General features: G+C 43.6%; 1 protein-coding gene across 2 annotated transcripts in view; it reads left to right on the top strand.

Moving 5' to 3' along the window:
• The window catches only part of C3H12orf4 (chromosome 3 C12orf4 homolog), a 91,916-nt gene that overhangs the window by 20,031 nt on the left and 47,166 nt on the right, over nucleotides 1-24,719 (top strand). For both annotated transcript variants that reach the window (XM_040345183.1, XM_040345182.1), the window contains 6 exons: nucleotides 1,691-1,872; nucleotides 7,330-7,429; nucleotides 9,932-10,053; nucleotides 12,353-12,459; nucleotides 14,109-14,306; nucleotides 16,873-17,001. In XM_040345183.1, coding sequence (XP_040201117.1) covers nucleotides 1,691-1,872; nucleotides 7,330-7,429; nucleotides 9,932-10,053; nucleotides 12,353-12,459; nucleotides 14,109-14,306; nucleotides 16,873-17,001 — 838 coding nt within the window. The remainder of the gene's footprint in view (nucleotides 1-1,690; nucleotides 1,873-7,329; nucleotides 7,430-9,931; nucleotides 10,054-12,352; nucleotides 12,460-14,108; nucleotides 14,307-16,872; nucleotides 17,002-24,719) is intronic.

Raw genomic sequence — 24,719 nt, 5'->3', positions numbered from 1 at the left:
ACCTCTGCCTCTCGTTCCCCATGCCTCGCCAAGAACCAGCAAACATAAGCAGAATGACGGCAAGACGTTCCCGCATACGTCTGATGCAGTTCCTGCGGAGAGCTGGAAGTGACTTCAAGACTCCCCAGAAGTCCGCCCCACCGCCATCAGTTAAAGGCTTTGTAAAGGAATTTTTTTTTTTATCTTAATGGCTTCCTTTACCTTAATGCAGTGCTGTTTTCATGTCTTCATTGTTCATTTTTGCTCTCAAGTTGCTGTATTTATTCTCTGATCTTCACACTTCCTGGTTGTCTGTTTCCTGATAACCACAGTACTGGGAGCTTTCTCTCTGTGGTCACTAATCAAGGAGGTGTGATTACTGTGTGTCTAAAACCCCACAGCACCAATCGGTTTCGTTTTGCAAACCATCACTGCCCTGTATTGGCTCTGTGGCTCTGAAACTAGAAACTATAGGTACATTATATGATTGATTTTTAACTATTTTTAATCATTTTTAAAAGGAATCCGTTAACTATTATGTCTCTATACCCTGTAAACAGTCATTTCAGCAAAAAAAAATGTTTTCCTTTACAACTCCTTTAATGATGTTGAATGAAAAGACTGGGTTTGCAGTCAGCATTCCAATTCATCCCAAAGGTGTTCTGTGCAGGTCGCTCCAATTTGTTTAAAGCAAACGCATGATATGTTGGGGTTGATTTACTAAAGGCAAATAGACTGTGCACTTTTGCAATTGCGGTTGCACTCTGCAAGTGCAGTTGCTCCAGAGCTTAGTAAATGAGGGCTCTGCTGACTTCCATCATCCAACCATGTGCAAGCATAAATGCTGTTTTTTTTTATTTTCCTTGCACGTGATTGGGTATTTTTTGTAAAGTAAAGGTTTACCTCATTTACTAAGCTCTGGAGCAACTGCACTTGCATAGTGAAACTGCACTTGCAAAAGTGCAGTCTATTTGCCTTTAGTAAATCAACCCCTTGGTCTTTACGGAGATGATTGCATAGGAGCACAGTCATGCTGGAACAAAAAAGGACCTTTCCTAAACTGTTACTACAAGGTTAGAAGTGCTTAAAGCGGAGGTTCACCCTAAAACAATTCCAGGTTCTGGCTCCCGCGGGAGTGGGCATTCCTTTTCAGAGGTTAGATGATTGACGTCTGGTGAAAAACTTCCCCTGGTGCATAAGGCGCGTCACCAGTTTTCCGTAACTAGCCGACCTGCGAGTCGGCTCTATATGGAGCCTGCGCAGTCAGCTCTACACGGCGGGCGCAGGCGCCGTATAGAGCCGACTCGCAGGTCGGCTACTTACGGAAAACTGGTGACGCGCCTTATGCGCCAGGGGAAATTTTTCACCAGACGTCAATGAATAGGAACGCTCACTCCCGCGGGAGCCAGAACCCGGAAGTCGGGGGGGAAAATAACAATAAAACGGTATGTATGGCAAAAAAAACCCGGCATACTGTAGATGTCGGAAGTATGCTGGATGTAATGGTATATAGATGTTTTTCAGGGTTAACCTCCGCTTTAACTGTCTAAAATGTCTTTGTATGCTGTAGTATGAACAGTCAACCATTTGCAGGGGAGCCCATCAGACTTTTGGTCATATAGGTAGGTTTGATAGTCGGGTGTCTACAAAGCTTTTGACTATACAGTGACTATCATGAGTTGATAAATGTCTCTCCCTTCCCCTGCTGTAGACAACACTGGAACATTCCCGACCGGAGGAGCCTAACTGGGATGAAGACTTTGCTGATATTTATCATGATCTCATCCATTCCCCGGCTTCAGAGACTCTGCTCAACCTGGAACACAATTACTTTGTCAGCATTTCTGAGCTGCTGGGGGAAAGAGATGTGGAGCTTAAGAAACTACGAGAACGGTATTTTATTTTTACAGTCTCAACTAGACATGTGCACAGAATTTTTTTTCGTTTTTTTTTTGTTCTGTTTCGTATCGTTCCGTAGGTTCGTTCCCGTTCGTTTTTCGTAAGACGCCCGTTTTCCTGTTCGTTCCCGTTCGTTTTTCGTACGACGCGATTTTTTCGTATTCCGATCGTTTCGTATTTTGGTTACCGTTTTATTTTCGTACATGCGGGATGGTTCGTTATTCTGTTTAATTCATGTTCGTTACTTGTTAGACAATAATTTTCGTCATTTTGTACTTTCGTAAATATATCGCGGGATTCGCGGCACTTTCAACACGCGGCTCATCCATATTAACTATTGTTAAGCCCCATTCACTTGGTCAGACTTTTTTAACAACAAACATAAAAACTATCGTTTTACCGAACGTTCGTTCGTTTTTAAACTCCATCAGAAAACCATTTTTGGGTTCCAGGTTCAAAAGTCTAGCCAACTGATCTCCCTTCAGACGAAAATCCACAGAAAAGTTTATTTGGCTTTACTGTACTCAGCACAAAAGAGAAGCTGCTTCACTAACTAACTACACTCACTGCCCATTCAAAAAAACTAAAATTACATCTTATAACAAAAGATTTGCATTCTGTATTTTGAAACCAAATTACGAACAGAAAAAAGGAATTCAGAATACAGAATACAAATCTTTTGTTATAAGATGTCATATGAATATACAAACAGAAAAAGGAATCAAACAAAATACAGAATGAAAATCTTTTGTTAGATGTCATATGAACATTCGACTGAAAATCAAAATACGAACAGAACAAGGATTCAAACAAAATACAGAATGCAAGTCTTTTGTTATAGATGTCATATTCGTTCTTTTGCCGTTTTCGTCGGATCGTTCGTTCGTATTTGCGGTTGTTCGTTATGCGACTCATTCGTAATCCCGTCGTTTTCGTATTTTGGTGCTTACATTTTTTCGTATGTACACATTATTCTGCGGGTACAAAAATGAACATTTTCGTACGAAAATAACATTCGTATGAACGGGAATGCACATATCTAGTCTCAACTTATGTAGCTGTGTTGGATTATAAGATTCCAAAAATATTTTTTTTTTTGTTTTATTTCTTTTTTTGATTATGATTATAAAAAATACAGTCTGGGAAATGTATTTGATCCCCTGCAGATTTTGTAAGTTTGCCCACTTACAAAGAAATGAAGGGTCTATAATTTTTTTATCATAGGTGTATTTTAAATGATAGAGACAGAATATCAACCAAAAATCTAGAAAAAACACATACAAATGTTATAAATTGAGTTGCAGTTCAGTGAGTAAAATAAGTATTGGATCCCCTACCAACCAACAATAATTCTGGCTCCCACAGGCTGGCTACAGTATGTTCTCATGTGGTACATGGATTGGTCCTGTCAATTTAAGAAGGTGCTCTAAACTAGAGGTCGACCGATATGGGTTTTTCTCTGGCCGATGCCGATATTTGGAAATCGGGGCGGCCGATGGCCGATATTGTAGGCCGATTTTTTTTTTTTTTTTTCCCTCATCTCCAAAAACCTAGGGTGGAGAGGAGATAATTGTTTAGGGTTGAGTGCAGCATGTCAGTGCCACATCAGTGCAGCCCATCAGTGCCCACCAGTGCAGCCTATCAGTGTCCATCAGGGCCACCTCATTGGTGACTATCAGTGCCCACCAGTGCCACCTCATCAGTGCCCAACAATGTACCAGTGCATCCCATCATTGCCCACCAGTGCATCACCTCATCAGTGCCCACCAGTGCATCTCACCAGCGCATATCACCAGTGCATCACCTCATCAGTGCCCACCAGTGCATCTCACCAGTGCATCACCTCATCAGTGCCCACCAGTGCATCTCACCAGTGCATCACCTCATCAGTGCCCACCAGTGCATCTCACCAGCGCATATCACCAGTGCATCACCTCATCAGTGCCCACCAGTGCATCTCACCAGCGCATATCACCAGTGCATCACCTCATCAGTGCCCACCAGAGCATCACCTCATCAGTGCCCACCAGTGCATCTCACCAACCAGTGCATCACCTCATCAGTGCCAACCAGTGCATCACCTCATCAGTGCCAACCAGTGCATCACCTCATCAGTGCCAACCAGTGCATCACCTCATCAGTGCCTCACATCAGTGCCCACCAGTACAGCCCAATGTCATTCACTGCCACCATCCTCCACTCTGGAAAAAAAACGTCCCCTGACATGCTGCGCGCCCTGCCTCTGCCTACAAACCCCAGAATGCAGCGCGGGCCGGTAACTGCCGTCGATTGGCTGTTACAGGCCCGCTGGTTGGCTGCCGCGCAGGGTGTACCAATATGGCTGCGGCTCCGGAGCTAGGCCGAAGCCGCGGCCTTTCCTGATGCTGTGACCACGGCGGCAATCCGCGGATTGCCGCCGCGGTCACAGCATCAGGAAAGACCGTGGCTTCGGCCTAGCTCCGGAGCCGTGGCACCGCTAGCGGCCATGTTAAAAATCGGCCTAATTTGGAAAAAAATCGGCCGATGCCGATTTCTCCAAAACGGCCAAATATCGGCCGATATATCGGTCGACCTCTAATCTAAACCAGTGTTCATCAATCCTGTCCTCAGGGCCCACTAACAGGCCAGGTTTTATGTATTACTTTGGGGAGATGCAGACTAGAATACTGCAATCACTGAGCAGCAAATCTAAAGATATTCAAAGAGGGCCAGATTTGATGAAGTGACATGCATGAGGGCCGACTATTTTGCCTGACATTCTCTGAACCATTAAAATTTGGTCTAGCTGTGTTCATTTAAGCTCTAATACACTGCCCAACAAGAATTCTCTTACCTTTGTGGCTGTGTGTGGTGAAGAGATGAGCTTGGGCGTGTTATTTGGATATACTGTATATATTTCTTTTGTGGCCCCAACGAATCCCAGAGCGCTGCTCAGGACTAAGGATAAGCTTGGGCGTGTTATTTGCATATACCGTATTTATCGGCGTATAACACGCACAGGCTTACCATTGCCATGAATGCAGCCTCACCATTGAAACCAATGCAGCCTCACCATTGCAACCAATGCAGCCTCACATGTGGCATAATTGCAGCCTCACATGTGGCATAATTGCAGCCTCACATGTGGCATAATTGCAGCCTCACATGTAGCATAATTGCAGCCTCACATGTGGCATAATTGCAGCCTCACATGTGGCATAATTGCAGCCTCACATGTGGCATAATTGCAGCCTCACATGTGGCATAATTGCAGCCTCACATGTGGCATGAATGCAGCTTTACCACTGCAACCAATGCAGCCTTACCATTGCAACCAATGCAGCCTTACCATTACCATCAGTGCAGCCTGATCAATGCCCATCTGCAGCCTCGGAGGGGGCGGGACGAGTGCCGACAGATTACAAACAGGAGAATCTCTTGTTTACTCTGTGGCCTAGTTAATACAAAGTCTAGCCTCCTATGATAGACAGGACAGTCGTCCAATGGCATCCCAGGAGACAGGACTTCCAATACAGACACTGCTGAGTAAACAGGAGATTCTCTTCATGTAATCCGACGGCGCTCGTCCTGTCCCCTCCAAGGCAGTGCCGATAAATACGGTATATATCTTTTGTGGCCCTGGGGGCCACAAACAATATATATATATATATATATATATATATATATATATATATATATATATATATATATATATATATATATATATCTCCAAATCCCCAGGGGGGCCGTATTAAATCAACAGGGGGGGGGGGGCGCATTTGGCCCGCGGGCCGGACTTTGGACATGCCTGATCTAAATGATTCAGAGAAGGATTGGGAGAAAGTACTGTGGTCAAATAAGACCAAAATTTCGTTTTTTGGAATAAACTCAACTCGCCGTATTTGGAGGAAAAAAAATGCTGACTATGACCCTAAGAACACCATCCCTACAGTCAAGCACGGAGGTGAAAACATCATGCTTTGGGGCTGTTTCTCTGCTAAAGGTACAGGCCGACTTTGCCGCCTTGAGGGGCCAATGGACAGGCCGTGTGTTTTAAAATCTTGGATGAGAACCTTCTTCCCTCAGCCAGAACACTGAAGATGGGTTGTGGATGGGTCTTCCAGCATGACAATGACCCAAAACACATTGCCAAGGCAACAGAGGAGTGGCTCAATAGGAAGTTCATTAAGGTCATGGAGTGGCCAGTCTCCAGACCTTAATCCTATGGAAAATGTATGGAGGTAGCTGAAACTTCAAATTGCCAAGAGACCGCCAAGAAACCTTAAAGTGGATGTAAACCCACTCTCATCCTTTCTAAACTACTGCCATAGTGCTGATCTATAAGGATATACATGCCTCCTGCATGTATCATTACCTGTCAAATGTCTCCCCTCTGTCTGTTATAAGAACTGAAAAACTGCAGATTCTGTGGGTGGATCTGTTGTCTGGAGCTCTGTGGGTGGACTAGTGATGTCAATAGACTCCACGTCCTCCTCTACACTCCCCTTGTCAACATGCATTTTTTCCTGTGTATTCCTTACACTAAATTCTGCTATGATCACTAACATCCAGTCAAAATCCAGAAAAGTAACCACATGACTTCAGAAAAGGAGTGGGGATGGGAATTAAAAAAGAATGCCTGTCTCCAGGCTAGTGCATGAGATATGTAAATAACCTGTCATTCACAGCAAGGGGGAGAACGGACAAACGTTTTCTCCTGTTTGTCCGTTAATTTCACTGAAAAAAAGAAAAGAGGATTGCTCAGAGCTGGATTAATTATTTTTGGCAAGACTGGGCACAGATGATAGGAAATCTTTTACTCTACATTGTGACAGCAAGAAAAAAAATTGGGGTTTACATCCACTTTAAGGATTCAGAGAAGACCTGTAAAGAAGAGTGGACCAAAATCCCTCCTGAGATGTGTGCAAACCTGGTAAACAACTATCAGAAACCTCTTACCTCTGCTTGCCAACAAGGGCTTCTCCACCATGTACTAAGTCATGTTTTGCTTGGGATCTAATACTTATTTTACTCACTGAACTGCAACTCAATTTATAACATTTGTATCGTGTTTTTTTTGGGGGGGGGATTTTTGATTGATATTCTGTCTCTATCATTAAAAAGACATCTATGATAACAATTATAGACACTTCATTTCTTTGAAAGTGTGCATTTTGAGGATGAATTATTCCATAGGGCCTGCAGCTATAGAGGTCTCTGAGGCCTTATTTTAATACTTACACTCTGCTTGTTAAGAATGTATGTAACAAACGTATATGTAAAACATATGAATGTCCATATCCAGGCCAGAAACCAATCTATGTAATATCATGTAATCCCTATGTAAGAAATGACAGCTACTCGAACTACCCTATATTTAAATTTAGTAAGGGGGGGGGGGTCGTAATTATACTTACTGTATCTTATTCTTCTAATACAATGGCACTGATGTAATTGTTTTTGTTAACATAGCCAAGGTTTAGAGATGAACAAAGTGATGCAAGAACTGGGCAAGTCCCTCAGTGACCAAGACGTAAACTCAGTGGCAGCACAACATTTTGAATCGCAGCAGGTAACTATTAAAGAAGAATCTCAGTAGCAAGCAATAAAGAGAAAAACAACCACGTATATATGTATAGAAATGTACACAAATAATCACTCGATGCCAGTGGCGGTGCGTTGCCACCTCTCTCCTGCCACCGCTCTATCACCATAGATAGATTCATGCATTGCATTAGGGCTGCAACTAACGATTATTTTCATAATCGATTAGTTGGCCGATTTATTGTTTCGATCGCATAATAGCCTTAAAAAAAAAAAAAAAAATTGCATTTAAAAAAAAATTTGGCCCAATTTGTTGTTGGGCAGATTACAAAACACAAATTTGCAGCAAAAACACATTACATGCTTTTCTGCAGCTTCTCCATTGAAGTATATTGAACCAAAAAACAAACAAAATAGCACCGTTTTGCGTTAAAAAGTCCTTCCCTTTCCAAATACGCAGCAGCTGAAAAAAACATGGATGTGAACGTGTCCCATAGGAAAACATATAAATGAACTGTAGTGTGTTTCTGCAAAAACACCAAAAAACAGAGGTGTGACCCGGCCTGAGACGTTTAGTAACATAATGGGGTTAAAAAAACAAAGATAAGTACAAAAAGAGCAAATAATCGCTACTGTAAGGGGTTTAATTTTTTTTTTACTGTGGGACAGTGAAGGTAATATTTACAGTAGTTATTTGCTTTTTTGTACTATAAAGGGTTAATTTTTGTTTTTTTTAACACCATTATGTTACTGCCCGATTATTCGATTATGAAAATTGTAATCGATTAATCGACAACTAATCGATTATGAAGTAAATGAATCTATCTATGGTCACCGCTGCCACCCCTTATTCAGGTGCCTGGCCCCTTTTCGGGCACCAGGCACCTGAATTACAGCAGCAGGGTATTTTTTGGAAGCACCTGATTAGCGCCATAGGCTCTAATAGGCGTCCAAAAAAGGTGAACAGGGGTACAGTGTTGGTGTTTGGGCACAGTGTCAGTGTTTGATGGGCACAGTGGCTGTAATTTGATGTTTTTTTTTGTTTTTTCAGTTTGTTTGCGCGCCCCCCCCCCCCAATTTTAAGCACCGGCCACCACTGCTCGATGCTCATGTTTTATTGTCCATGCCAAAAATTTGATGATATAAATGAACAATGGAAGGAAGAAAAAAATTCTCTAATTCAGATGCAATACTTGAAATTTAGATTATTCCTGGGACTGATCCCATCAAAGCATATGAAAAAAAAAAAAAAAAGCTGCAAGGGTGCAAAAAATTGTAAAATTTTATTAGCACAATATAGCATTGCTTACATCAAAATTGCTTGTGTCCAGTTCATGTTGCAAGGTAAAAAATGTATACAAGACACCGGGGGCCCCTTATAACCACCAGGATCATTATACCTCTGTAGAACATTTGCACCATGAGCTTGACACAGGCAATTTCTGCTGCTTTTCTTTTCTTTTTTTTATCAAACAATAAAGAAATGCTAAATGTCTAATTGGGAAGCTCAGTGTCCGCCTGCTTCTCCTCCCTCCCAGCTCTTATGCAGCTGAGGACAGCGGGAATGTGATCACTTCTGAAAAAAAAAATTCACATAAAATAGTCCATGTAAAGTGAACGTTTCTTTAAATCTGATTACATTTTTTTAACTAGCCAATTATTCTTTTGTGTGTTTTACTTAGGGTTGCCACCTGTCCAGGATTCACCCGGACAGTTTGGGTTTGGAATCATGTGTCCGGGTTTCAAACTGCCTGAAACCCGGACACAGTATTCAGACTGGACTATGGCTTCCCAACTGCAGTTGTGTAAGCCAAGATTGTCTGTTACACTCTTTCACACTGCCCAACACCAGCACTTACAATCCCCCCCCCCAAACACACAGAGGGGAGAGGAGAAAGGGCTAGATCTGAACCTCTCCCCCCACCCCTACCTCACTGTGTCTGCCCACATCCAATCCCCGGCACTGTAAGAGCAATTTGAAGTCCAGCAGTCTCAGATACATCTTGATGAGAGGTGCTGACTGCCAAGGAGTGAGTGAGCTCACCATCCATCCCTGTTTCTGACTGAAGTCTCCCCCCTCCTCCCTGTTCTCTCCTGCCTCTGAGTGAGTACACTAAGGTAAATCGGGGTTTTCAGAGTACCCCTTACATCAGAGTTCCCACTTTAAACCTGAGGTCACAGTGTTCCCCCTTATATCAGAGTCCTCTCTGTACATCAGAGTTCTTAGTGTTACCCCCTTAAATCAGGGTTCCCAGAGCATCCCTTATGTCAGAGTCCTCATCGTTCCCCTTTACATCAGAGTCTGCAGAGTCCCCCCTTACAGTGGATTCAGAAGTAAAGGGGGAACTGTGTGGACTCTGGTGTAAATGGGGACTCTTGTGATTGAATTCATATGATTAGAAATGTCATTTAATTGCAAAATATATGTATAGTTAATACTATAGAAAAAAAAAATGCTGTCCGTCGCTAAAGTGTTTGCGTTTGACTTAAAGAAAAGGTGGCAACCCTAGTTTTACTCTGTATTTCCCAGATTCTGGAAAACAAGTGGATTACAGAACTGAAGCAGTTGTCCACCATCCAGAAGCAAGAGTATCAGGAGTGGGTAATAAAGCTACACCAGGACCTCAAGAATCCCAACAACAGCTTCATCAGGTTGGGCACATAATGTACAATGTATGGAAGTATTGTGATGTGCAATGACACATGGGGGGGTTGATCTAATAAATCTGGAGCGTGCACAATATAGAGCAGCTCTGCATAGAAACCAATTGGCTTCCAGTTTTTTTGTCAAGGCTTAATCGAATAGGCTGAAGTTAGAAGCTAATTGGTTACCATGCACAGCTGCAGTAGATTTTGCACTCAGGTTTTTTAGTAAATCAACCCCAGAGCATCCAATCAGAAACTATCTGTAAAAATCTGACATGACTGAACAGCTGGGACAGATATTACTTCCAGGTTAGAACAAACTTTACTTTACTTAAACTTGTTCTGTGCTCTTTGTGAGAAAATTACAAAGACGGGTGCAGAACGACATCCTGACTATATTCAGTACAAATTCCATCTATGCCTTAGGCCCCTTTCACACTGGGGCGGTTTGCGGGCACTATTGCGCTAAACATAGCGCCTGCAAACCGACCCTAAACAGCGGCTGCTGTTTCTCCAGTGTGAAAGCCTAAGGGCTTTCACACTGGAGTGGTGCGCTAGCAGGACCGCTCCAAAAGTCCTGCTAGCCGCATCTTTGGAGCGGTGAGAGGAGAGGTGTGTTTACCGCTCCTTCCCATTGAAAGCAATGGGAAACCGCGGCTATACCGCCTGCAATGCACCTCTGCAGAGGCGTATTGCCGACGTTATTAACCCTTTATTAAAACCGCTAGCGGCTGAATACCGCCACAATTCCGACGGTATTGCACTGCTAAAAATAGCGGCGCTATACCGCCACAGCACCTCCCGCCCCAGTGTGAAAGGGGCTTAACCACTTAACGCCTGCCCACTGTATATATACGTCCTCTTTTTAAAGATGAATATCTCAGGAACGGCAGCAGCTGCTGCCACAACCGAGATATCCATCTCTTCTGTGGGCGAGCGTGTAAACGATAACAGCGGTCTCCGCAGCGGATTCGCCGCGAGATCGCCCTTATCGGTGGCGGGAGAAGGGCCCCCCCTCCTGCCGCCGCTTACCGGAGCCGTCGGTAGCGGCGGAGGCAATCGGGTGCTGCAGCCTGAGCGGCGAGGACTCGAATGAGGGCAAGATGGCCCTCACCCGTCCTCATAGCTTTGCTGGGCGGAAGTGACGTCAAAACGGCAGTCCCGCCCAGCGTCTTAAAGGGACAATTTTTTTGTTGTCATTTTTTTAAATGACAAAGTTTCCATTTTTTTTTTTTTTTTTTTGCATTGAAGTCTAATTATGAGATCTGAGGTCTTTTTGACCCCAGATCTCATATTTAAGAGGACCTGTCATGCCTTTTTCTATTACAAGGGATGTTTATATTCCTTGTAATAGGAATAAAAGTGATACATTTTTTATTTTTTTTTATTTCAGTGTAAAAAATTATAAAATTAATAAAAATAAATAAGAAAACCCCCAAAAAAAAATTGAAAGCGCCCCGTCCCGACGAGCTCGCGCGCAGAAGCGAACGCATACGCGAGTAGCGCCCGCATATGAAAACGGTGTTCAAACCACACAAGTGAGGTATCGCCGCGATCGTTAGAGCGAGAGCAATAATTCTAGCCATAGACCTACTCTGTAGCTCAAAAAATGCAACGTATAGAATTTTTTAAATGTCGCCTATCGAGATTTTTAACGGTAAAAGTTTGACGCCATGCCACGTGACATGTTGGGTATCATTTTACTCGGCGTAACATTATCTTTCACAATATATAAAAAAATTGGGCCAAATTTTATGTTGTCTTACTTTTTAATTAAAAAAAGTGAATTTTTTCCAAAAAAAGTGCGCTTGTAAGACCGCTGCGCAAATACCGTGTGACAAAAAGTATTGCAATGACCGCCATTTTATTCTCTAGGGTGTTAGAAAAAAAAATATATAATGTTTGGTTGTTTTAAGTAATTTTCTAGCAAAAAAAAATGTTTTAGTCTTGTAAACGCCGAATCTGAAAAACACCTTCTGTCCTTAAGTGGTTAAGTTACCATAGTTTCCTTGTATGATTTATTTTTTTTCTTTGCATCCATATTTTTGAAAACAACTTTTTTTTTTATATATATATATTAGTTTTGACATTTGCAACAATTTTCTTTCAACTGAAATAGCTACTTATATGCGCCTTGAGTCGATTCACTCTATTTAATCGATGGATGTTTTTCTTGTTGAGCTCGCAGGTATTGGTAAATTCTCCTAATTCTCCTAAATTATCTTTCTGCTCCAATTAAAAAGAAAAAAAAAAGATGAAAGCTTTTATATTTTCTGTTTATTGTTTTTATTATGTTTTTCAACAGCGAGGAAATTAAAGTCCAGCAAAGCCACCTTCAGGAATCCACAGAGACCAGCCACTCTTTGTATGAGGAACATGGGCAGCTGGAGGAAAGTTTTACTATTCACTTGGGTAAGGCCTTTTAATTAACACTGTGCTGGAAGAATTCAGACATGCAGTATGTGTATGAATGGCTCCGCTTTCTCCACTGCACCTCATCTTAGGCAGCTTCAGTGTATGGTAAAGTTGTTAGATACCTGTCCATCAGACCTGTGTTAAAGAGGAGGTCCGCCCACCGCTGCAAAAATTAAAAGCCAGCAGCTACACATATTACAGCTGCTGACTTTTAATAATGGAACACTTGCCTGTCCTGGAGTCCAACGCAGCTGATGTTTTCATCATCTGCCGGGTGCTGCCGCAACCATAAGCAGTAAGGGGACCCGGTGGTGAAGCATCACGCCGGGTCCCTACTGCGTATGCGTGAGGCACCCGCTGCGCACTCCGATTGGCGAGGAGGGAGCCGAGCGGTGACGTCAATAGCTGCGGCTGAGACTCCTGGGAGTGGGGACAGATACCTTTTGGGTGGAACTCCGCTTTAAATTCCAGGACATCCAGTTCCAAAAGCATGGCCATTAAAATAAACTTGCCCATTCGTCATTTGCTGTATATAAAAGTCTTTAAGAAAGACTTTTCACAAGATGTTGGAATTGGTGCCCATTTAGCCAAAAGAGAATTTGTGAGGTCAATCACTGATGTTGGACAAGAACACTTGGAACAGCATTCCATCTCACAGCGAAGATGTTCAGTAGCTATGAGGTCCTGGTTCTGTGCAGGACACTTGAGTTTGTCAATGCTACACTGGTTTAATCATGTCTTCATGGAGCTGGCTTTGTACACAGGGGTACAGTCATTCTGGAAATGAAAAGAGCTTTCCTTAAACTTTTGTTAAAAGTTGTTCTAAAGGGGGCGTGGCCTGACACAGCATGGAGTAGGACGTGTGTTCTCTAAGCTCCGTCCAGTACTCCTTTTAAACGATTGATCCTGTGCTGATTACCCTGCCAATCAAGTAGACTACCTACCTAGGGTCCCTCTGTGTACCCTGCTTATCTTCCTGGCTACCCGGAAAAGCGGCGGCACGAGCGGAGCCGCAATTCACCTCCGCGACAGACGCATCTGGGAAAGTCAGCGGCTTCGGCCTCCCGATCCCGGAGCCAGTGCTGGGCCCTGTCCTTCCCTTGGGCTCGGAGGCCTGCCTCACACCCTGCCTGTCCTCCTCAGACTCCCGGCGGCCCGAATGAAGCGGCGATCCGGGGAGGAGCTACCAGTGACACGTCACTAATCACTGTTCCCGATCACAGGGAACAGTAGATCAGTGACATGTCATTAGGCAGAACAGGGGAATGCCTTGTTTACAAAGGCATCCCCCTGTTCTTCCTTTGCCAACCGCAATCGCTGGCCACCCAGGAACATTGAGTTCCCGGGACCTGCGAGCGCACTCAGGAGGCACGCGGCTGGGCGGCAAATTTAAAGGGACGTACAGGTACACCCATTTGCCTACCCTTGCCATTGTGCAGACGTATATCTGCGTGCAGCAGTCGCTATGTGGTTAAAGATCTCAAGGCTTGGCGGGTAGATAGTATGTTAATGCACTTTCTAAAAATCTGTTCCTACATCTATCCCCTAATTGCACATTGTTTTCTTCAGAACAGTTTGCAATCTGCCTATATTTGCTGAGATAGGAACCAGCCCCTTTAGTGTGTAACGTTTTTCTGTTTCCGCAGGGGCTCAGCTGAAGACCATGCACAATTTGAGGCTGCTGAGAGCGGACATGTTGGATTTCTGCAGACATAAACGCTATCATCGGAGCGGAGTTAAACTGCACAGACTGCAGACCGCACTCTCCTTGTATTCAGCATCGTTGTGTGGTCTAGTCTTATTGGTGGATAACCGTATCAATTCTTACAGTGGTATCAAAAGAGGTAATCCTAGCAGTGATGTTAAAGTATATCTAAACTCAAGATAAAAATGTATAATATTGCAGCCTACAAGCTCTTAGATGTGGCTGCATTCGTTTTTTTTTTTTTTTTTTTTTCAGGTTGAAAACATTTTCAGCAAGTACATAAAAAAAAAACTTGTTGTTCCTGCTTTAACTGAAATATCTATATTAATCTCTTGTCAGCCTTCTCAGCTTTCTTCTGTGAAGTACAAAGCAACCCCACTCTATGTAATGGTGATAATGAGCTAGGGAGGTATTTGTAATCCAAGCCAGGAGGACAGCCTAGGGTGACAACATTGCTCCATGAGAGACGTATAAAGTAGGTGTGTGTTGTCACCCTAGGATCGGCTGTGTGTTACTGTTGGGATCAGGTGGAAAAAAGCATTGCAAAAAGGAGCCACTAGTGTAATTGAAAAATATGGATGTGACCGCTGTCATACTTGCACAAAAATTGCGCTATTGAAGGTATGAAACCCAGGCAATGTCCTTGTGTTTATTGCACTGGTAGGTACACTTTTTAAGGTACGTCAGGAGTGTTATGCTTTTTATAACCTCGAGACTGATCTTGCCAATCCGTTTTTTTTTTTTTTTTAAATCAACAATCGCATTGGGTGTCTACAGAACAAAAGCAGGTAACAATCTTGGATAAAAAATGTTTTAAAACAAAATTTAGACCTTCATTTCAAAAAGCTGACATTATGGCCCGGATTCACAAAACACTTGCGCCGACGTATCTCGAGATACGCCGCGTAAGTGCAAATATGCGCCGTCGTATCTATGCGCCTGACTCAGAAACTAAGATACGCCTGAAAATAGGCTTCAACCGACCAACGTAACTTGCCTACGCCGGCGTAGAGTGGGCGCATATTTACGCTGGACGTATTTGGCGCTCCCATTGATTTTCTATTCACCTATGCAAATGAGGGAGATACGCCAATTCACGAACATACGTCCGTCAGACACAGTGCGCGTAAATGAGGCTGCATTCACACCTGAGCGTAGGTCGGTCAGTTGCGCGTATTAATGCTTATTTGCGCGTTTGCATACAGCGTCGTCCGATGTTTTTGTACTTCGACGTTTTTTATTTTAGCCAATAGGAAACATTATCATCTTTTCACCACTTGTTGCTATGTTGGTAGATTTTTTTTATCTTCTGCCTGGGTGAAATGTTCTATTGATTAAAGTAACAAAACGCCCGTAGCAAACGCTCGTCGTCGCGCTAGTCGCTTGAATCGAGCGTTTCCATTACTTTCTATGGGAAATAAACGCTCAAAACCGCCTGATACGCGCGACAAAAAAGGGTCCGGAACTTGTTTGAACTTTAGGCGTTCGGCGTCAGGCATATTGGAGTGGAGATGTGAACCATCTCCATGGGGAATAATGTATTTTTTCCCCTCTAGCGTTTTTTGAGCGTCGCGCTTCAGGCGACATAACGCTCAGGTGTGAATGCAGCCTAAAGGAGCTGTAACTGAGCAGCATCCATGCAAAGGGCTGCACCAGGGAACACAAGCCGACGTATTTTACGTAGGACGTGAATATGACTAGGCGTAGGTTACGTTCACGCCGTAGGCAGTGATCCGACGTATCTTAGGCAGTTTTTCCGACGTGATTGTGAGCATGCGCACTGAGATGCGCCTACGGGACGGAGCATGCGCAGTTGGAGATACATGTCTGGCGCTCGGCCCATCATTTGCATGGGGTCACGCCTCATTAGCATGGCTCACGCCCACTTCCACTTACACACGCCTGAAAAACCCAGTGCAGATTTGGGAGGAAGTGCTTTGTGAATTCAGTGCTTGCCCCTCTGCGCTGCGTCGGCGTAGCGTAAAGGAGATACGCTACGGCAGCATAAATATGCGCCAGTGTCTGTGAATCCGGGCCTATGAGTTTATTTTTATGGCGAGGGCGAGAATGGCCAGTGATGAAACCATTAATATCAGACTTTCAGTGTTAAAGTACATCTAAAGCCAAAGCTTTTTATCTAGTTTTGGAAATACTTATGAATTGTTAAAAGCTCTGTTTGGTTATTTTATTTGTCTTTTGTGTTCTATTGGGGAGATATTCCTTCTCCTCCTTTCTTGTACACACAACAGTGGCAACAAAGGGAAATCTCTCCAAGGTGAAATGCCTTGTTACGCTGAAAGATGTGTAGCTGCCTACCATATAGATATAAGGCAGCCATACTGTATATTTTACATGGATAGGAAAGCTGTAGTAGGCAAAATACAGCCATCAGTAAGCTGCTTCTAAAAAATACTGGGTGCATATGGTAGTTTCAGGCTTTAGTGCATTGAGATGCTAACCCAGAACAAGCATGCATAGTAGACCATCTTATTTCAGCCAGGACTCCTGGCAAGTTTTGGGTAAGCAATGGTGCCCTACATAATTTTTTGCTACCCCTGCAAACCAATGTTTAAAGCCTGATTGTCTCATTATTGGCAGTCTGCTTCAGTCTTAACAAGTGGTTGTCTATATTCTGTTTTTGTTAAATCCCTTTAGGTATATAAGGATTTTTATCTGGAATTTTCTTTTTTCTTTATTGTGTCTAGATTTTGCCACAGTATGCCAGGAATGCACCGACTTCCATTTTCCACAGCTGCAGGAGCAGCTGGATGTTGTTCAGCAAGTTGTCCTGTATGCCAGAGCTCAGAGGAACCAGAAGGCTAAACATCAGCAAGGTTGGTGGGGGTAGTGTGGGCAGTGTGGGCTACATGTTTTGTGTCATGACATTTCTAACATACCCCCCCAGTGCTCTATTGTATTCTGACAGAGGGAGGTATCCCCACTCTTGGAATACAATGATCACTGCTGTTGACTAAAACCACCGGCAGTGATTACACAAAAAAAGTCCAAAGGGCTGGTTGTACTGCAGTTGATCGATGCATTGACTTCTTCAATACAACCAGCCTGCCCATAGATGGATTAAAATGTGTCCAGTTCCAGCTGAACTGGCCCCATTTCAATCCACCTGTGGCCTACCTTAGGCTAGTTCACACCACACACGATGCATTATTTTTCACAAAACACATACATTGGTGTGCAGTGAGAAGTGACAAATGCATTGTTACAATTACATTGAAGGAAAAACACTGCAATGAAATGTATGTGCTGCACTGTGCAAAAATGCAATGCTCCTTTTTTTTTTTTTTTGTGCACACCAAGGCAATAAGTTTGTCGACTGAAGCCATATTAAATAAGGAACATGACTTTGTTCTTGTGTTGGGACTGCATTAGGCGACACTGCCCAGCGCTGCTTAACGCGGTTGGTGTGAACCAGCCATTTCAGCGGAGTGTATCATGCATGTGAAGAGTGTATCATGCTCCTCAATGGATCAAACTTTATATGCTAAAAGGTACACTATCCTATAATAATTAGAGATTATATTCGTACGTAGATATGAAGAAATCGCATTCCATAGAATAGGGACAAGTGTAGTTGTGTAAACATTATTGCAGGATGGATAGTTTGGTAGGTCACAGTCAACCTTGACTTATGGAAATATTGAATTACAGTGTCCTTGTATAACTGTTACTTGAGATCGTTTCTTGAGTGCCAGGAGTTGCCTCTCTGTATATCTTGCATACCTGCTACAGGTTTCTAATTGAGAAATCTCAATGTGAAGTAATTTATTTATTTACTAATTAATTGTTAATTGTAAATCTGTATCCTATCATTTCATTTGAAATCGCAAACTTAATTAATTAATGGTATGGGCATGGTTCTATGGTTGATCATAAACAACCAAGCCTCACTCCCAAATTCAAGTATTGCTTGGAGTTTCCGCTCTTTTAGAGGGTGATGATGATGGCAGACAAAGCCAATTATTATTGAACAGGGACATGTATGGCTGTCTCTGTTGAGTTAAGACCTCAGCATATCACATGGCTCTGCCATGGATTGAAGTAGAGCAGTGGTTCTCAACATGGGGGTTGGGACCCCCTTAGGGGTCGAATGATGATTTGCCAGGGGTCACCGAATCCTGGACTGTTACTGAAGCCCACACCTCTCTCCCAGCCTTTTCGCGGCAGCCCAGCAGAGCTATCCCTGGAGCCTGTGGCCACCCACTCAGCCTCTTCGCAGCTGCCCATTCATTTCATGGCATGGGTGGGGGGCAGAGACTAGAGGTCAGCTGACTGGTGAGAAATGTGAAGTGGGAGGGGCTGGCGGAGACTCTATCTCCTGATTTCGGCATAGGCGTCGCTGCTACGAGACACCACAAAGTCTGAGACACAGTGAAGCCGGAGACACAATGAGTAACACTACCTGTGATTAGAGTTGCCATTAAAAGTCCCCACTACAGTTCTCAGATCAGCAGATGACCTTGATCAAGAGCACCTATGTTAGCTGATAACTCCCCCCCTCCCCCCCACCAAGGAGTTATAGAAGGAATAAAAATAGAGAATACATGGAAGGGAGCGAAAAAGAGGTGGAGGAAAAAAGAAAAGGGGAGAAAAAAAGAACAAGAAAGGTGGCTAGAGAAAGGGATGGGGAAAAAACAAGAAATTGGGATAGAGAGAGATAAAAGGGAAAGAAAGGAGAACAAAGAGAGAGTGGTACAGCCTAAAATGTACTATAAGGGGTACCAGAGGCGATTCAGTTTGCATGTGTTGCGCTATATACTTTTCTCACTCACTCGCTCACTCATGAGTGGGAGGGACTCAGGGAGCGCTAAATGTCGGTGGGTTAGGGGCGCAAATTACTTGTCTTGCCTTGGGTGCTGACAACCCACACTACGAAAATAATTTTACTGTTAGGGGGTCCCACAACTTGGAAAATTTTCTCAAGGGGTCACGGCACTAGAAAGGTTGAGAAATATCTGTTAATTGTTGTCTTCCACGAGCAATGAATGAGTACCGTAGTCCTCTGTAAAAAATAAAATAAAATACCTACAGCGCTACTGTAGGTGGAAGTTTATTTTATTTTTCTCTTCCAGATAAAGCCATGGAGCTTTTGGGAGGGAACTTCACTCCCTTTTAACATTTTTAATGTGCGTTTGTTGCTGACTCTTAAGAAATACACACCAGCACGAGTCCAGTGCTTTTTTCCTCGGACTTCTGCTTTCTGGAGCTTCCATCTGGGAGTCCGCTGTAACATCCTGATGTCACGCTCACAACTGGCTCCCTACTGTGCATGTGCGAGGTATAGCATTACGCTGGGACTGGTCCTGCAGCTTTTTGGGATGTGTGATGTGACCTAGAAGGCTACAGGCTAAAAGGAGGAGAGGTGGTCCCAAGCATACACCATTATAGCCTAGATGAAAATTGGGAAAGTGGGAGCAGGTACTGGAAATGCCAAAATAGGGGAGGAGGGTGGGCAGTACTTATCACTTTTGGGTAAAAATGGTGTAGGGGCGGAGTGTAGTTTAAATTGGTCCGCCAGCATCCTATATATCAGGGGTGTCGAACTCAATTTCATCGCGGGCCGCATCAGCATTATGATTGCCCTCAAAAGGGCAGGTTTCATCTGCAAGATTTGATGTCCAGCGCATCCCCTCCCCTTTACATTAGTTGTCAAGAGCCACCCCACCATCAGAAGTCGAGTCCCCCACTCTCCCTTATATCACAGTGCACCTCCCTTTCCTGCTGCTGGAAAGAAGCTGGATGTATTACTTGAAAACAAGTAAGAGCCTGGAGTCGGACCAGAGGAGGGCTGGAGCTCTCCTGCAGCTGCAGGAGAGGTGCGAGGGCCGGATTTGGCCTGCGGGCCTTGTGTTTGACACCTGTGCTATATATCATTAAACTCAAAACAGCCCCTAATGGACTTTGAGGGCAGAACCATATATAATCGTATGTAAAAAAATCTATTTACAATTTAGAAACATGAAATGTAAAAAGGACACACTGGGATTCTTGGTCCGATTCTTTGCAGTGTATGCATAGACTGTTTACCCTGTGTTTGGTCCACTAGTTTCCTCCCACAACCCAGTTGCATAACTTAGGCTGGCCATACATTATACAATTTTATACAATTTTCTTATTCAATTTCCTTTATATTTACCTTCAAATGTAGTTCAAGGACCTGTCTGATTGCATACAAAGGTGTTTAGGTTTGACCTCATATTTATATGGTTTTGGTAAATCTGAAGGAAAATTTGTACAAGAAAAATGTATAATGTATGGCCAGCCTTATGTCTGGTACACACCCTGTGGGCTGAACAAAAAAAAGCTTGCATGTTCTTCTGCTTTGGCTCAAGTCCCGGCCAATCGCCTGTCTATCTCCTTGCCTTCCCTGGTGGAGTGGTCCTCCTCCGCTCCCCACCTAGTAGTAGCCGGGGCCCGGAGAGTAAGACTTGACAGGCCTGTGAGGCGGGCGGCGGGCAGAGAGTCGCTTATTGCCACCATTACTAGTAAAAAAAAAAAAAAATTCCCCAGATTTCATTAAAAAAATCTGGTCACCTTGCTCAATAGGCCTTTAATTTTTTGCTGCATAGGCCCAGCCTGTCTTCCAGATGTCCAACAATTCATGTTTTTGATTGCTGTACCCCTGGTATTTGACAGTGGCCCAGGCATGTGGCAGAGCTTTAAATCTAAGCTGAGGTTGAGGCTGATGTCCAGATGGACGGTGCTCCATGTACGAACCACAAACAAAATTGTTCATTGGGTTTGCTTGCACTGCTCTTTTGTAATATATTGCGTTTCCACGTGGTCACTTTAAGCAGCATTAGTTCCCAAACCCATGTACTATATGTTTCTTTAAGGCACAAGTGTTGTAAACAGCCTAACCCTGTGACGTGAATATATATCAGCACATAACAAAATGAACACACATCTATATTTATCTGTGTCTCTATTTGGCGTGTCATCTGCTCTCTGCTGCTCTATAAATTGAAGTGCTGCTGGGGCACTCCTAAATACAGCCAGCAGCTTTTACTAAGTACTATGAAAAAAAAAAAATGGTCGGCATGACAATTCCAGTCATTTGGCAACACTTCCCAGATACAAACTAAAAGGAACTCGTTGGACCTGGATAATCCTTTTTGCTTTGCAGTGTGTTCCATTCCAGCCTTAAATGCAAAGGGATTTGTTACATTAAATCTGTTTTTCATAGCAGTCCTCATTTGTTACACTGTTCACAGTTTGCAAAGATTCCCTTTAGGAGTTAGACGGCATGCGCCCAATCCCGCCTCTTACAGTCGGATTGAGGATCATCGATATTTTTGTAGGCATCTTCACTATGCTGGCCAACACTCCCTGTCCCACCCTGCTTGGGGGAGAGTTGATGGTACATGCATTTCCAGCCAGTATATAATATTTCAAGGCAGATTTTGTTTTATTTAATGTTTTATTTATTATTATTATATAAAGCGGAGTTCCACCCAAAAGTGAATCTTCCGCTTGATTGTCTCCTCTGCCCTCCGGTGCCACAATTGGCACCTTTTGGAGCGACAGGATAATTGCCTCTCCCTCCCCCAGTTGGAGTGCTGCTGTACAGGAGGCTGATATCAAGTCAAAATTAGTAGGTAGATTCACAAAGAGTTAGGCCGGCTTATCAGTAGATAAGCCGACCTAACTCCGAATCTACGCCGCCGTATGTTTAAGCGTATACTCAAACAGAGATACGCTTAAACAAAGCTAAGATAGGACGGCTTGCGCCGTTCTATCTTAGCTTGCAATTTTTCGGATGACTGCTAGATGGCGCTTCCATTGCGGCCGGCGTAGATTATGTAAATGAGCTTTTACGCCAATTCCCGAACGTACGCCAGCCCGCCGCAGTTGAATTACGTTGTTTCCGTAAGGCCTTAGGCAGCCTAAAGTTATTCCACCTATGAGGCCGTTCCCGCCGCGAGGTTCAAATTTTTTACGTCGTCCGCGAATCGGGAGTTACGTCGTTTACGTCCACGTCAAAATCAATAGGCCCGTACTTAGCCGCAATGCGCCCTGGGAAATGTAGGCGCCTGGCGCATGCGCAGTGTAAAAAAACTTCAAAAAAACGTGAGGTCAAGCCTCATTTCCATACAACATGCCCCCCTCCAAGTCATTTGAATTAGGCGCCCTTACGCCTGCTCGTTTGAGGCTACGCCGCCGTAGATTAGCAGGTAAGAAGGTTGAAAATCATTACTAGCCTAGCTAATTTACGGCGGCGTAGCCTAAACAGGCTAGGCTGCGCCGCCCTAAAGATATTCCTGTGTACCTGAATCTACCTATAGGTATTTACAACATTTACACTTAAAAATGCATTTAAAGGGGTTGTAAAGGTAAATGTTTTTTCACCTTAATGCATCCTACAGTATACCCCCCCAGCCCCCATTTTACTTACCTGACCGCTCGAAAGTCCCATGCTCGCCCCCATTATCCTCCTCGGTTCTCAGCCTGGCCGTTGATTGGCTACACTGGATGGATTGAAAGCAGCACAGCCATTGGCTAGCGCTGCTGTCAATCACATCCAATGACGCAGGGGCAGGGCCGAGTGATACAGTCAGCGGCTATGGCTTTCCACCATGCAAGCTCGCTCGCATGAAGGTGGAAAGCTCTTGCGGGGAGGGAGCCGAGACAGCCGCCAAGGGACCCCAGAAGACATGGATCGGGGACACTCTGTGCAAAACGAGCTGCACAGTGGAGGTAAGTATAACATGTTTGTTATTTTAAAAAAAAGAAAAATTATCTTTACTGATCCTTTAACTTTTTTTAGTGACTACATAAGTGCATTCAGTAGAGTTTGTTGTTTTTTGTTATATATATATATATAATTGTCAAATCTGTTTGGAATTGAGCTTTAGTCAATCACTAGAGACTGCACACCAGAAGCACTTTTTGCGTGGTCCTTGAGTCTGAAGGAAGCACAATTCCTGCTGTCTATAGCAACCAATCATGTTGGTCCATACTGCAATGCAAACAGGAAAGACATTCATTGTAATGGGCAACAAGAACTATTCTCTCTTCAAATAATAAGGCCTTTTGTTGCAGGGAAGTCATCTGACTGGTCACATGACTACAAGTTTAATGCTTTCAGGGAGTTCCATATTTGTCTCCGTTTGATGTTTGCGACGTATATTTAGACGCTTGCTGTGGCATGTGAGGAACCTCTGGTGTTGTGTGTCTCTCGAAAATAAAATTTAATAGAATGTGGTTCATCCAAATCCTCAAAGCCAGTGGAGTTTCTCTAATTAGCCTTCTGTCATCATATTAACGGTATGTAAATATAACTGTAAATTATTTTTTAAAGCACAAGCCCAGCTCACGCCCACAAAAGTTCAGAATGCTTAAAGCTGTGCTCTAGGCAAGTATAAAAGATACAAATGAATTCAGCTCTGTAATCATTAAAGCAGTATTCAACCCAAGACAAAAAATGTAATACAGTATATTGCAGCTTACCGATCTTTAGATGTGGTGGCTGCATTTGTTTTATTTTCTTTGTCTTTTATCCCCCCTTTTTTCACCTGGTGATCTTGCCAGTTAGGCCCCTTTCACACTGGGCGCGGGAGGTCCCTTGGCGGTATAGCGGTGTGCGATTTTTAGCACTGATATACCGTCGTATTTACCGCAATATTCGGGCGCTAGTGGTGCTGTTTTAACCCCCGCTAGCGGCCGAAAAAAGGGTTAATACCGCCTGCGAATCGTGGCTACAGCCGTGGATTGCGGGTGGTATAACCGCGCTGTCCCACCGCTCCTTTACCACTCCAAAGATTCTGCTTGCAGAGATGTATTTTCCTCCCGCCAGCGCATCGCCTCAGTGTGAAAGCCCTCGGGCTTTCACATTGAGAATGATGGGGCAGGATTATTTCAGACGTTATTTATGCGCTATTTTTAGCGCTAAAACGCCTGAACTACGCCTCAGTGTGAAAGGGGCCTAACACACCTCCTGTATTAGAGTGCCCCCACTCTGGATGAAGGCGCACAGGGGCACCTTTGGATAGCAGCATTGTCAGTCTGGGGGAATGTGAGTGTTAGATGGACTAGGAGTTTTAAATACAGTAACAAATTAAAGCCAAACTCCAGTTAACACTTAACCACTTAAGGACGTAAGGTGTTTTTCAGATTTGGTGTTTACAAGACTAAAACTGTTTTTTTTTTTGCTAGAAAATTACTTAAAACCTCCAAACATTATATATTTTTTTCTTCTAACACCCTAGAGAATAAAATGGCGGTCATTGCAATACTTTTTGTCACACCGTATTTGCGCAGCGGTCTTACAAGCGCACTTTTTTGGGAAAAAATTCACTTTTTTAATAAAAAAATAAGGCAACAATAAATTTGGCCCAATTTTTTTATATATTGTGAAAGATAATGTTACGCCGAGTAAAATGATACCCAACATGTCACGCTTAAAAATTGCGCCCGCTCGTGGCATGGCGTCAAACTTTTACCCTTAAAAATCTCGATAGGCGATGTTTAAAAAATTTCTATAGGTTGCATTTTTTGAGCTACAGAGGAGGTCTAGAGCTAGAATTATTGCTCT

Source organism: Rana temporaria, chromosome 3 (genome assembly GCF_905171775.1).
Source record: "Rana temporaria chromosome 3, aRanTem1.1, whole genome shotgun sequence".
In the NCBI taxonomy this organism is placed as follows: domain Eukaryota; kingdom Metazoa; phylum Chordata; class Amphibia; order Anura; family Ranidae; genus Rana; species Rana temporaria.
This window is presented reverse-complemented; position numbering and strand designations above follow the sequence as displayed.